Source organism: Castor canadensis, chromosome 11 (genome assembly GCF_047511655.1).
Source record: "Castor canadensis chromosome 11, mCasCan1.hap1v2, whole genome shotgun sequence".
NCBI lineage: Eukaryota > Metazoa > Chordata > Mammalia > Rodentia > Castoridae > Castor > Castor canadensis.
The window spans coordinates 62038680-62053304 of record NC_133396.1 but is presented as its reverse complement, the minus strand read 5'-3'; the positions used below and the strand labels follow the sequence as shown (position 1 = coordinate 62053304).

General features: G+C 39.4%; 1 protein-coding gene across 1 annotated transcript in view; it reads left to right on the top strand.

Moving 5' to 3' along the window:
- LOC109684893 (NACHT, LRR and PYD domains-containing protein 1a-like) overlaps positions 1-14625 on the top strand; it is a 58493-nt gene that overhangs the window by 24623 nt on the left and 19245 nt on the right. The window contains exons 9-11 of the mRNA XM_074047121.1: positions 6426-6517; positions 7007-7169; positions 8495-8718. Of these exons, the coding sequence (XP_073903222.1) occupies positions 6426-6517; positions 7007-7169; positions 8495-8718 (479 nt within the window). The remainder of the gene's footprint in view (positions 1-6425; positions 6518-7006; positions 7170-8494; positions 8719-14625) is intronic.

The following is a 14625-nucleotide window of genomic DNA, read 5'->3' as shown; positions in this document are numbered from 1 at the left end:
GTACCATGCTGTTTTTATTGCTATGGCTCTATAATATAGTTTGAAGTTGGGTATTGTAATACCTCCAGTGTTGCTCTTTTTGCTCAGGATTGCCTTGACCTTTCACAGTCTTTTATATTCCAAATAAACTATAGGGTGATTTTTCAATCTCTGTAATGAATGTCATTGAAATTTTTATGGTGATTGCAATGAACATGTAGATTGCTTTTGGTAATTGTCCATTTTCACAATATTGATTCTGCCAATCCATGAGCATGGGAAATCTTTCCATCTTCTGTAGTCTTCAATTTCTTTCTTTCTTTGTAGTTTTCATTGTAGAGGTCTTTTGCTTCCTTTAAGTTTATTCTTAGGTATTTTTTGAGGCTCATATAAATGGAATTGTTTTCCTATATTCTTTCAGTCTATTCATTGTTAATATATAGAAAGTCTACAAATTTTTGTAAATTGACTTTGTATCTTGCTACTTTGCTGAAGCTGTTTATGGTATCTAGGAGTTTTTTGTGGGGTTTTATGGGTCTTTTAGGTATAAGACCATGTCATCTGGAAGTAGGGATAGTTTGACTTCTTCCATTCCTATTGGAATACCATTTATTTGTTCTTCCTGCCTTATTTCTCTAGCTAGGAATTCCAAGACTATGTTGAATAAGAGTGGAAAGAGTGGACACCCGTGTCTCATTCCTGACTTTAGAGGAAATTGTTTCAGTTTTTCCTCATTTAGTATGATGTTGGCTAAAGGTTTGTCATATATAGCTGTTATTATGTTGAGGTGCATTCCTTCTATTCCCAGTTTCACCAGAGCTTTTATCATGAAAGAATGTTGAATTTTGTCCAAGGCTTTTGTATCCATTAGATGACCATGTGGTCTTTGTCTGTTCTTATTTTAATATGCTGTATTACATTTAATGATTTGCATATGTTGAACCACCCCTGCATCCTTGGGATGAAACCAGCTGATCATGGTAAGACCTTTTTGATATGATGTGGAATTCAGTTTGCCAGTATTTTATTGAGGATTTTTACATCTAAGTTCATCAAAAAGATTGGCCTATAATTCTCTTTTTTAATTTGTTGTGTCCTTGTCCAGTTTGGGAATGAATATAATACTGACTTCATAGAACGATTTGGCAGGGTTCCTTCCCTTTCCATGTCATGGAAAAGTTTAGGGAGTGTTGGTATTGATTCTTCTTTAAAGGTCTGGTAGAATTCAGCAGTGAATCCATCAAGTCCTGGACTTTTTTTGGAGACTCTATTACCACTTCAGTTTCATTGCTTTCATTTATGTCTTCTTGGTTCCATTTTGGTTGGTCATATGTGTCTAGAAATTTGTCCATTCTTTCTAGATTTTCCAATTTATTTCAATATATTTACAAATTAATCCATAATGATTTCCTGGATTCCCTTGGTGTTGGGGTAATTTCCCCCTTTTCGTTTATAATTTTATTATTTGGGTCTTTTCCCTCCTCATTTTAATCAGATTTGCTACTTAGTGTTCTGATATAATGCCATAAAAAGTTGCACATATGAAATTTTAGGTCATTTTTCTAGCCTTTTATAAAACAGGCCTAACTGAAGAATAGTATTAAATCTCAGGCTTCTGAGTATAGTCCAAGCCTCTCCATGTTTAAAATTTATGTTAGACCCATAGACTACTATACTAGAGGACATGAGGGTGATCTGGCTGTGATGTCTGTCACCCCATTGACCGCCAGGGTGGACTGGGCTGATCTGGCTGGCTAGGCAGGTATCCCCTTCCTCCCTCACCACTCCATGTGTGTCCCTCCTGAAGCTGTGTTCTCAGTCAAGGAGGATGACCATTCCCAATAGAGGAGGACTATTCTTCGGTCAAGAGTATACAAGTAGCTGCACTCCCCTGCTGGAACCTCCAAGCAAACTCTCAGTATTATAGTAGATTAACTTTTTTATCCAAAATTTTTTAATATACATATTAAGAGAGAATCATCAGGAATATCAATGATGTTACCCATCTCATTTAGTGTCACTGTGTTTGGAGAAAAAAAGAAAGAAGGAACGAAAGGAAAGAAGTGAGCACAGCTGCTCTAATTTACTGGAAGTCCCTGATAGCTAGGAGATCCACGTGGAACTCCTCTTAACCCAAGAGTTTCCCAACCACTGTCTCCTAGAAGAGAAATGCCTCTGCAGCTTCTGAGAGCAGTCAATACCTCACTACAATCTGGAGGGAATGTTCCTCTCTCCCAGAATTGTGGCTCGTATCTATTTCTGGGACTACCTGAACTTCTCCCTGGCTAAGAGTCTAGCTACTAGACAAGTTGAGACAAAGTCAGGATTATGAGGGAACAGGATTTTAATTTAAGACAAGTGGACTTTTTGGATATCAAAACAGAAATCCCTAAGAATAATCTCAAGAGGGTGTTTCTTTTCTTTAATTTTACATTGACTTTTAATAATAAGTAACCTTGGGTCACCACAACTTCCAATAGGTAAACATTAAGAGTTAATTTAGGAAGCTTATTTTTGGGTGCAGAATTGGCATCTCATATGCTTTTCCAATAATGGAAAGGAGATGGGAAAGTCTACTCCTTATTTTTTCTTCTCTTAAATGTGTGGTAGCCAAGTATCTTATAGTGGTGAGGACTGAATAAATGCTTGATTTATAAATTATTGAACAATCCCTTTAAGGGTCAATTTTAAGGAATTTTAAGGAATTTCCCCAGAAATTTTAATTTTAAAATAGAATAGTAGGTTTCTTATATTTTTATTAAAAGTGGTTCCTGTCCATTTCCCTAATTTATGGAAGTCTTTGGAGGGACTACCATCCCACAAGATCCTCTGCTTCTGGTGCCTCACATGTGACATGTGCCTCATTTAATCTTTCTTTTCCTTGGTGCAGTCCTTCTCTGGCTTTAGAATCTTTCAAAAATGTATCAAGACAGCACTGGAGATTTTACCAATTATATCTCATCAAAACTCTACCATATTCCTTCTGCAACATGCGTTTACCTGGTTTTGCGGTTTTGTGTTTACCTATTTCCATTTTGGAACAAGTCTTTCCTTTAAGACAAACCTTATTTTCATCCAGAAAACATCCACTTATTTATAACTTTCTTATGCCTCCTCATGACCTACCATATCCCATTAATTGCATCCCAGCATAAACCATAACATAATCCTTCTTTGAGCCTTCTGGTTTTGATCCTATCCACCTGCTTTCATTTTGGAACAATCCTTTGCTTCAAGACCAACCTTATTTTACAAAATCCTTTCTTATTTAAAATGTTTTCCTTTACATCTTATCTCTTATTTGTTGGTTCTGTTTTATTTTTTTTAACCCAAACCATATTCATGACAGAATGAAACAAATAAAGATCACCTGAGTACACATAGCTGCAGCTATTACACAGACTTTATTATCACGTGATCTTTAAAGATACTTTTAAACACTTTTTGTCTTAAATGAGTCTAAGACATACAGAATATTTCATTCCAGCAAGATCTGGCTAAGATAACAAAACTATCAAATAGCCTTGACCAGCAAAACTAATCTTAATGCAAGGTAAAGAAGGCCAAAGGAAGAGAAAAAAAAAAATATATATATATATATATATATAACCCAAATCTTTACATGTTAACTCTGTAACTGCAGTTTAGAATACAATTATTTGATTTTCCCAGACACATAATAAAGGAGAGGTGAGCCTCCACTCTGAAACCTTTCCTCAATCCCCATAATAGTGTAGGTTTTGCAAGATAAAGATCCAGGATGAAAGAGTGAAGAATGAAAAGGCAGTCCCCCCATACTGATAAAGAACCAAGTAGGCTTACTAGAACATCCAGTTATTAACCTCAGATGTAGATGGTCCTGGAGAGGCCTGCAGAGAGACTTTGCCAGCCCTTCAAGAGCTGAGGGCAATTCTGTTTCCAGAACCCTTTGCTTGTCCTTTTTTTTTTTTTTTTCTGGTACTGGGGTTTGAACTCAGAGTCTACACCTTGAGTGACTCCTCTAGCCCTTTTATGTGATGGGTATTTTGGAGATAGGGTCTCACAAACTGTTTCCCCAGGCTGGCTTCAAACCATGATCCTCCAGATCTCTCCTCCTGAGTAGCTAAGATTACAGGTGTGAGCAACCAGGACCTGGCCCCTTTGTTTGTCTTTAATGGCTATTGTCCTCAATAGCATTCTTTTCTCTAAGGCCCAGACTATTTTAAGCTACAGCAAACACCATTACTTGGGGGAATACCTCCTAAATTACTTGGAAGCCTTGTGGCTTCTCAGAGGGTGGCCAAAAACTTGGCTTGCCTCTTATTCAGCCTCTGGTCTTCCATATCTTGGTCCAGGTCCTTCCTCCACAGTTTGATCTGAGTCTGAGATGTTTAGGGATTCAGTCCTAACTTTTTGGAACTTTCTTCTGATGACTGGGATTGACTGTCCAACAAAATTGGGTTTATAATAACAAGAGATCAGTGAAGTATGAGACAAGCCCATGAAAGGAAGTCACTGTTCCCTGGATCCTCTAACAGTAAGTAAAATGGTTGGAACAAAGCGTTCAAATGTACAGAGCAAATCAGGCATTGCCCCTGCAAGAGTAATGTCTGATTGCAGTGCATCAAAGATAACCACATAATTCTTCCCCATGGAAACAAGGTAGTAAAATAGGTATGAAAGCAAACTAACTGAGAAAAAGAAATAACAGCAAGCTGAACAGGAATAGAGAGACTGGCTTACCAGGATTGAAGGAGAATAAAGACACCTACTCTTGCATAAGGAACTCCATGACCTTCCTGGCTTGATTCACCAAAATGTGTTGCAGGATTCAGATCACTAGGCCCAGAGGCCAGAAAGGTCTTGGTCTTCATCAAAGAAAGAATTCAAGGATGGGCACCAAGAAAATTTAAGCAGGGTCAGGATTATTGATGCAAAGTGAAGAGCAAATCAAAGGTGCACTCTTAAATGGAAGAGTGGTTGGGCTCAAGAAGGAGTGAGTGCTGTGCTGGAAGTCTCAAACCCTCAAGCTTTTATTGGCATCTGTGGAAATATGGGTGGCAAGTCCTGGAAAACTGAGTTCATGTGGCATCAACCACTGCAGACTAGGTTATGCAATATCAATTCTGCCCACATGTGGGGGAGGGGGACTTCTTGGCCTTGAATGGTAAGACCAGGGTTTCTCCATTTTGTGTGTGTGTGTGTGTGTGTGTGTGTGTGTGTGTGTGTGTGTGTGTGTACTACAGGGACTTCACGTCAACAGAACTTCGTTGAGCCATTCCTTTATGTCAACAGGCCAGAATGTGACTTTTTATCAACATCCAAGTTACCATCTTTTGCCATCAGGCTTCCTAACTCCTATACCATGTGCAGCCCACTTCTCAAGGTGGGGTCCATGAACTAGGAGCATCTGCCTCCCCAGCACAAGGAGTCCATAGAATTGTACTTTCTCAAGCCACACTCTTAAGTAGGCCAGTTTCCTTCAGTTCAATCTTTGTTGTAATAATCATCCAAGTGATATTGAAGCTGAGTTTGAGAACCACTGGTCTAGAGATCAATGAGCAGGGACAAAATGGAATAAGGAGGGATTGAAGGGACACAGGTCCATTTTGTACCATTTTAAGACTTTCTCTTCTCTCCAGAATTAATAGAGAGGCTTCACAGGATTTCAGCAGTGTAATAATGGGTTGTATTCATATCACAAAATGAGTTTCTGTGTAGAGAACAGGTTGAAGAAGGACCACAACAAAAGTAGGAAACCATTTGGAGGATACTGCAGTGGCTTGGGCCACAGTTGCCAGGCCCTGGGACTGAAATGGAGGCTGTGGAGATAGAGAGTAGAGGATAGAAAGGCCAGCTATTCGGGAGGTAATTGTCAGGATGACCAGCTGACAAGATGGGAAATGTCTTTGTTCATTTCGTGCTACTATCTCAGAACACCTGAGACTGGGTGATTTAAAAAGAACAGAAATTATTTCTTACAGCTATGGAGAGGGGAAGTCCAAGGTCAAAAGATCTGTATTTAGAGAGGTCTCTCTTGCTATGCATCCTATGGTGCAAGGTAGAAGGGCGAAAGCAAGAGAGGCCAAATTCACTTTATTCTAAAGCCTCTCAGGCCAAAATGAATCCACTACTGTAATAAAGATATTAATCTGTTCATGAGGACAGAGTCCACACTTCTCACATCTTAAAGCTCCTACCTCCCCACTGTTACACCGGGGGCTGATTTTCCAATGCAAGAACTTCAGGGGCACATTCAAACCACAGCAGCCCAGAAGGAGTCAGGATATGCTCCCGTTCTGGTGTGTACACATGGGGTAATAAAGGGCCATTCACAAAGACAGGATCTGCAGGAGGTCACAGGGCTAACTTCAAATCCAGATGAGTTGAATTTTAAGTGAAGTTGTCATGTGGACAACCCTAGCTTCCCCCGACATCTGAGTGAAAATGAACATCTCTGTGTGTAGGAAGTCAAGTGAAATGAGCCCTACTGAGGTCCCTGATGGAGAAGAGATGGATGGTGGCAGGACTTCTCTCCAGAAGAAGAGAACACAGTCAGGTATTCAAAGAGGACTGAGAGGAGCAGCTTTGAGAGGGATCCCCTCCAGCTCCCAACCTCCTATGTGGGACAAGGCAGATTCACCACCTGGAAGGGCCCCACCCAAAGGGAGATCCTCTTCTGGAACTAGAGGGGTTTCACCTTCTAAATTCTGAGTTCCTGAGCCCTGGAAATCTCCTCTCCATCCCTGAATGTCCATCTTTTGAATCAGGTTCTTCTCTCCACTTGCCCACTAGGGACATGCTGAGAAGGATGACATCTCTAGACCAGAGTGAAGGGGAGGTGAGCAAAAGCTGGAGTATGGGACAGTGGGGGTGGGAGGTCTTATAAAGCAGGCAGGTGTCTGAGAAGCAGGAACAAAGGCTTTAGAAACAGTCTTGACACACCAAGACAGGGCAATCTAGGAAAGAACCCAGTCGTGGGACCAAAGTGGGTGGAGGGAAGACCAGGCTGGACAACACAGAGCCGCCCACTACCCGCTTCTTCCAGAGGGAGATGCCCCACAAACATCACAAGTGGAATCCCTCCACCTGTCTTCTCCTGCCTGTCTGAGCAACTTGCACATGGAGCCTTTGGGAACTGAAGATGACTTCTGGGGCCCCACCGGCCCTGTGGCTACTGAGACAGTTGACAAAGACAGGAGCCTATGCCGGTAAGTGAGGGGCTCTGCCAGGCTGGCCTCCTCTAACCTACTACCCACACTGGGACCCCACAGACTGTCATCAGCCTACTCACTCTCTACTGGTTCCCCTCCCCTTGTTAAGCCAGCAGGCAGGGACAGGACTGAGAGACTGGGGGTATACTTTTATTATGGAAAAAGAGGTTTTATTATGAAATTTTTCAACATAAAGAAAATTATAGAGTACATGAAACCTCCTTGTTCCATAACTCAGCATCAGAGACTGTTTTTCCAATTTCATTTCAAGTACTCTGTTCCTCTGTCATTATTGTTACAGTATTTTTAGCTCGAGACACTGAATGATTTTTATTCTTAAATATTTTATTCTGAATCTCAAAATGAAAATAAAGATCCTTTGCTCCATAACCAGCATGGCATTTCACATCCAACAAAGCTGGCATTAGGCCTTTCATATCATCTAAACCCAGTCTGTATTCACATTTGCTCAATTGTCTGAAATGTGTTCTTGCCATTGACTTGTTCTACTCAGGATCCAATGAGGTCTGCTCATTATATTTGGTTTGTTGTGTCTCTTAAGTCTCATTTAATCTTTGTAGACTATATACTCCTACTTTGTTAATAACTTCTTTGTGCAAAGCACCCTACTAGTAACTGGGAACCCAAAGGTGAATATGGCTCTTCTGTCCTCCAAGGGCTTCTAGTCTCATAAGTAACAAATGACTATAATCACAATCACAGGCCCCAAAGTAACAGGTTACCACTCATCAAACTCTGTCCCAGACACAATCTCAACTGGGAGATTGTGGCACTCCCATCTTCCACTACAGACACTGGCACTGGCCACCCCACTACTCAGCAAAGGGAAGCCTTGAAAAAATCCCTTATGGTTCCTGCAAAGCATTGTGTTCAGCTAGGAGGACTCATCATTAACAGTAGCATGTAGACTCTTACTAATTATTGGCAAATACTCTTTAAAAATATGAACACTTTCTTATTTTGGCTCCATTGTCATCATAATAGGAATAGCCAAGTGGTCCCAGGCCCATTATTCAGCTGATGGTTTGCATTATATTACTCATACTGACCACTTTATGGGATGGGTATGATTATTACTCCTATTTACATATGAGAAAACTGAGATTATGGGATTTAAATGATTTGCTCAGGAACCACAGAGAGCAGAGGAGCTAGGACTCAAACCCAAGGCCTCTGACTAGAATTCAGTGTGGCCACTCCACTGAATCCACTGTACCCACAGCCCCTCACTGGGTCTGACATCAAGCCTGTGCTCAGTGAGTTTGTGTGATTTGGTGTCTGCCTCTCCTTCTTCTTTCCAGAGTTCACTTCCCTGTGGCCGGCTCCTACCACTGTCCCAATACGGGTCTTGGCTTTGTGGTGAGAAGGGCAGTGACCATCGAGATTGAATTTTGTACCTGGGACCCCTTCCTGGGCAGGACTGTCATGCAGCACAGCTGGATGGTGGCAGGGCCTCTGTTTGACATCAAGGCTGAGCAGGGAGCTGTGGCTGCTGTGCACCTCCCTCACTTTGTGGCCCTCCAAGGTAAAGGAGGGAAGGAGAGGGAGAAAAGTAGTGGTAATAAGGAACTTGGAAGGGGGTGTAGGATGATGGATTATGAGGACAGAGCCCATGGCTTCCTGATAAAGGCAGAGAGGGTTATGGAGGTAGAGTCTGAAACCTTTCCTTGTTCCACTCTTTGAGTGTACCCCTTTTTTTGAAGTACATGTCTCCCAGCCTTATAATTATTTTTGCCTGAGCTTACCAGAAATTTTCCCAACACTTTATAAAGTATTCTCAATAACAACATTAACTGGAACTTATTAAGTGCTTTTTACACAGATTATGTCACTCAGAGTCCCAGCAGGAAGCAGGTATCATGCTCTTTTGTGGGATTTGAAGAGTTTCAAAGACTACACACAAAGTAAGGCTGAGTAAACTAACAAGGAATATTTAAAACCCAGTGTCTATCAATAGAAGCCATTGCTACCCCTGAAAACAAGGAAAAAACACAGTGATACAGTTGCAGGAAGCTGTAAGTCAAGATATGAGACACTGAGGCAGATTAGCAGGAAGCAACGTTTATTGTGCCAGCACAGACTCTGTGGACTCATGTCCAAAGGCTGAGCCCTGAGAACAAAGAGGTCTCACCTTATATACCCTTGCAAGCAGGTTACAGAAGCAAAAAGCAAGGCCTAATCCACATATGGTTATATTCAATCCTATCGGCTACTTTACCCTAATGTTATGTGAATTCTTTCTTTCCAGTGTTATGTAACCTTCATGCTCAAAGTCCTCAGGTTTTATCTCTGTTATGCCTTTCTGCTGCTTTATCAAGACTCTGGCTTAGTCTGTTTTTCTTCTGGTCCTCCTCTCTGCTATAATACCAGATTGAATTTGACAGCTGGAGACAAAGAAGAGGGGCTTTTTAAGAGAGGACAGTGGTAAAATATCCTGACCTCAGTCACCTCCAAAGACTTCCCACATAAAGTCAAAAACTCTCACAGAGAAAGTTGGGCATAGTGCTATAATCCCAGCACTTAAAAAGCTGAGGCAGGAGGATCACGAGTTCCAGACAAGCCTGGGTTACATAGCAAGACTATCACAAAAAAAGAAACAACAAAAAAACCTCGCAAAAAATGCACCATAAGCAAGAGTCACCAGAAACCTGAACCACGAGAACAAGCCCATTAAAACTGCAATCATAGGAATTTCAGAAATAGAACACAAAATAAGTGTGTATAATATGCTCAAAGAAATAAATGATCTTAAAAATATGAGCAAGAAGCAAGAAACCATTAAAAAGGTAAATTTGGAGCAGAAAAGACTGACATAAAATAGGAAAAACTTTTTTGGAAATTCTGATTAGGCTTACGTTGTACATTGGTTAGATCACCCCCATCGTCTCTCCCCCTCAACTCCCTCCCTGCCCCACTTAAAGCAATTTCAAGGGTTTCTTTGTTCTATTTCATGTAAGTATAGGAAGTCCATCAACTATATACCGTCGCCTTAATCTCCTCCATTTACCCTCTCACAAGTACCACACACACACACACACACAGACACACACACACACACACACACACACACACACACACACACACACACACACACACACACTGTACCTATTTTATGGTCCTGTCTTTCATGGTTAATAATAAAGTCAATGTTCAAAGGGATTTCTCTATGTATCCCCACTGTGAGTATACTTTGCTTTGGTACATTCAACACCTTCTATTACTATCCCTTGTCCCTTTACCTCCCACCCACCCACCCCCATTTTTCAACAGCTTTCAATACACATCATTATATCCTGTACCTTCACACAAACCATGTTTTATGGTATTACTGATGCTCTATCATTCTCTCTTCCTTTACCTCTTTCCCAAATTTCCATAGACTAGTTCCACTATTACAACATTTCTACATAGGAGTTGGTATATGAACATAGTTGTTTTTGTTTATACACTTATCTTTGGATCTATCTCCCACAAATGAGAGAAAATGTGTGGCCTTTGTCTTTCTGAGCCTGTCTTACTTCACTTAACATGATGTCCTCCAATTGCATCCATTTACCTTCAAACCACATTTCTTATTGTTGAGTAAAATTCCATTGTGTATATGTATCACATTTTCTTGATCCATCCATTAGTTGTAGTACATCTGGATTGTTTCCAGAGCTTGGCTATTGTGAATAGTGTTGTGATGAACATCGGTGTACAGGTGTCTCTATTGTATCCTGACTTATGTTCCTGTGAGTGGATGCCCAGGAGCAGTATCACTGGATCATATGGCAGTGCTGTCTTTATCTTTTTAAGGAATCTCCTTACTGCTTTCCATAGTGGTTCTAATTTGCATTCCCACTAGCAGTGTATAAGGGTTCCTGTTTCACTGCATCCTTGCCAGCATTTGTTGTTCTTGCCCTTAATTATGGTTATGCTCACTGGGGTGAGATGAAATCTAAGTGTAGTTTTGATTTGCATCTCTTTTATAACCAGGGAAATTGAGCACTTCTTCATGTATTTAGTACCTTTTCCTTTGGGAATTCCCTGCTTAATTCATGTACCCATTTCTTCATTGGATGTTGATTCTTTGAAGGTTGAGTTTTTTGAGTTCTCTATAGATTCTGGATATTAGTCCCCTATCAGATGAATAGTTGGCAAAGATTTTCTCCCATTCTGTGGGAGTCTCTTGAGTCTACTGACTGTTTCTTTTGCTGTGCAGAAGCTTTTTAGTTTGATGTAGTCCCATTTGTTCATTCATTCTTATAGATGCTGAGCCTTTTGAGTTCTACTTAGGAAGTCACTTCCTATATCTATATGTTCCAGTGAATTTCCTACTACTTCCTAGAGTTGTTGCAAAGTTTCAAGCTTTCTATTAAAGTCTCTGATCCACTTTGAGTTGCCTTTGGTACTTGGTACAGGGTGAAAGACAAGAATCTAGTTTCAGTCTTCTGCATGTGGATATCCAGTTTTCGCAGTAAAATTTGTTGAAGAGGCTGTGCTGGCTTTTCTCCGTCATACGTTTTGGGCTCCTTTATTGAGGATCAGTTGGCTGTAGATGTGTGGATATATATCTGGATCTTCTATTCTGATCCATTGGCATTCCTGTCTGTTTTTGTGCCAATACCATGCTGTTTTTGTTGTTATGGCTCTGTAGTATAGTTTGAAGAAGGGTATTGTGATACCTCCAACATTGGACTTTTTGCTCAGAAATGCTTTGGCTATTTGAGGTCTTTTATGTTTCCATATGTATTTTAGGATTTTTTTTTCTATTTCTGTGCAGAATGTCATTGTTATTTTGATAGGAATTGCATTGAACATGTAGATTGCTTTTGGTAGTATGGCCATTTTCACAATGATGATTCTACCAATCCATGAGCATTGGAGTCTTTCCATCTTCTGATGTCTTCTTTGATTTCTCTCTTTAGTAGTTTATAGTTTCCATTGAAAAGGACTTTTGTTTACTTCATTAAATTTATTCCAATGTACTTTATTATTTTTGAGGCTATTGTAAATGAGATGTTTTCCCTGGTTTCTTTCTCAGTCTGTTCATTGTTGGAAGGCTACTGATTTCTAGGGTCTTTTAGGTATAGGACCATGTCACCTGCAACTAGGGATGGTTTGACTTCTTCCTTCCTTATTTGAATCCCTTTTATTTCTTGCTCTGTTTTATTGTTCCTGGCTATAGTGGGAAGGGTTTCAGTTCTTCTCCACTTAATATAATTTTGGCTGTAGGTTTGTTGTATATAACCTTTATTATGTTGAGGAACATATTCCTTCTATTCCCAGTTTATTCAGAGTTTTCATCATGAAAGGTGTTGAATTTTGTCAAAGTCATTTGCTGCATCTATTGAAAGAACCATGTAGTTTTTGTCCTTGTTTCTGTTTCTATGCTGTAATGCATTTATAGACTTATATATGTTGAACCATCCTTGCATCCCTGGAATGAAACCAACTTGGTCATGGTGTATGATCTTTTTAATTTGTTGTTGAATTCTGTTTACCAGTATTTTGCTGAGAATCTTTGCATCTATATTCATTGAAGATATTGGTCTATAATTCTCTGTTTTAGTTGTATCTTTACTGGAGTTTGCAATGAGTTTAATGTTGACTTCATAGAATCATAGGATGATTTAGTAGTGTTCATTCCTTTTCTATTTCCTGAAAAAAGTTGAGGAGTATTGGTATTAGTTCTTCTTTAATGACTTGGTAAAATTCAGCTGTGAATCCATCAGGTCCAGTGCTCTTCTCTGTAGGAAGGCTTCTTATTACTATTTCAATTTCATTGCTTGTGATAGATCTGTTTAGGTGGTTAATATATTCTTGGTCCAATTTTGGTTGATTATATGCATCTAGAAATTTTCCATTTCATCTAGGTTTTCCAGTTACTTAAATATAATTTTCAAAGTACTCTCCAATGATCCTCCAGATTTCATTATTATTTGTGGTTATGACCCCTTTTTCATCTCTGATTTTATTAATTCGAGTCTTTTCCCCCTTCTGTTTTGTCATGTTGGCTAAGGGTTTGTTGATCTTGTTAGTCTTCTCAAAGAACCAACTTTTTGTTTCATTGATTCTTTGTATAGTTTCTTTAGTTTCAATTTCATTGGCATTTATTATTTCTCTCCATCTACTGATTTTGGGTTTGGTTTGTTCTAATTTTTCTAGGAGCTTAAGGTGTACATCATTAGATTGTTTATTTGAGAAGTTTCTGTTTCTCTAATGTGGATGTTTATAGCTATAAACTTTCCCCCTAGCGTGGCCTTTGCTGTGCCCTACAGATTCTGGTAGGTTGTATTGTCTTTTTCATTAGACTCTAAGAACTTTTTGATTTCTTCATTTATTTCTTCTGTCACCCACTGGTCATTCAGCAGTGTTCAGTCTCCATGTGTTAGGATATTTTCTGTGGTTTCTTTTGGTGTTAAGATCTAGTTTTATTCTGTTGTGATCTGATATGATACACGGGGTTATTTCAATTTTCTTGAGTTTGTTGAGATTTGCTTTGTGTTCTAAAGTAGGATCTATTTTAGAGAAAGTTCCATGAGTTGCAGAAAAGAATGTGTATTGCCTGGTTGTTGGGTGAAATACTCTGTACATATCTATTATGTCCATTTGGTCTAATGTGTGTAATAGCTATGAAGTTTCTTTGTTGATCTTTTGCCTGTTTGGATTATGATATGTCTGTGGGTGTTTGGTGTTCTGTAAGCTGCCTTCACCAGGATGACTCTTTCTTTCTAGAGATTAGGGAAGTTTTCAGCTATTATTCTATTGAATAATAGAATGCCTTTAGTTTTCATCCATTCTCCTTTCCTCTACACCCATGATTCATAACTTTGATCTTTTCGTGATATCCCAGATGTCTTGCATGTTCCATTCATATTTTCTTAGCATTTTTTGTGATCTTTTACTGTTTGATATAATTCCTCTACTTTGTCTTCTCTTCTTCATTATCTATTTTCAACTTGCTCCACTAAGTTCACCAAGTTTTCAATTGAGATTTTTATTTGGGATATTGATTTATTTAATTCAGATTATTTTTCAGGATTTCCATAATTTTATTGATTTCCTCTTTCATAATTTTATTCATCTGTTTGTATTCTATTTGAGCTTATTAGTCATACTTACTATTTTTTTGAAATTCAATATTTGATATTTCTTCCTCTTTGCAGTTGTTTAGATGGAGTTAGTGGTGGAGTTGGCTTTTGAGGGGGAGCTGTTGCCTTGCTGTTTCTTGTTTCTGCACCTGGGGTTGTTTTAGTTTCAGAGTTCCAATCTCTTTTGCCCCTGTGATTGGGGTTTTATGAAGGATTGTACTGGACTGAACTGTGGTTGAGATCTGATGTGGGGTTTTTTTGTCTCTAGATGGTGAGGTAGATGCTCAATAGTATTCTCTTCTGCTACTTATTCTCAGGGTGCTGGCGTCTATCCCTTGTTCCAGTTGTTAAACTGC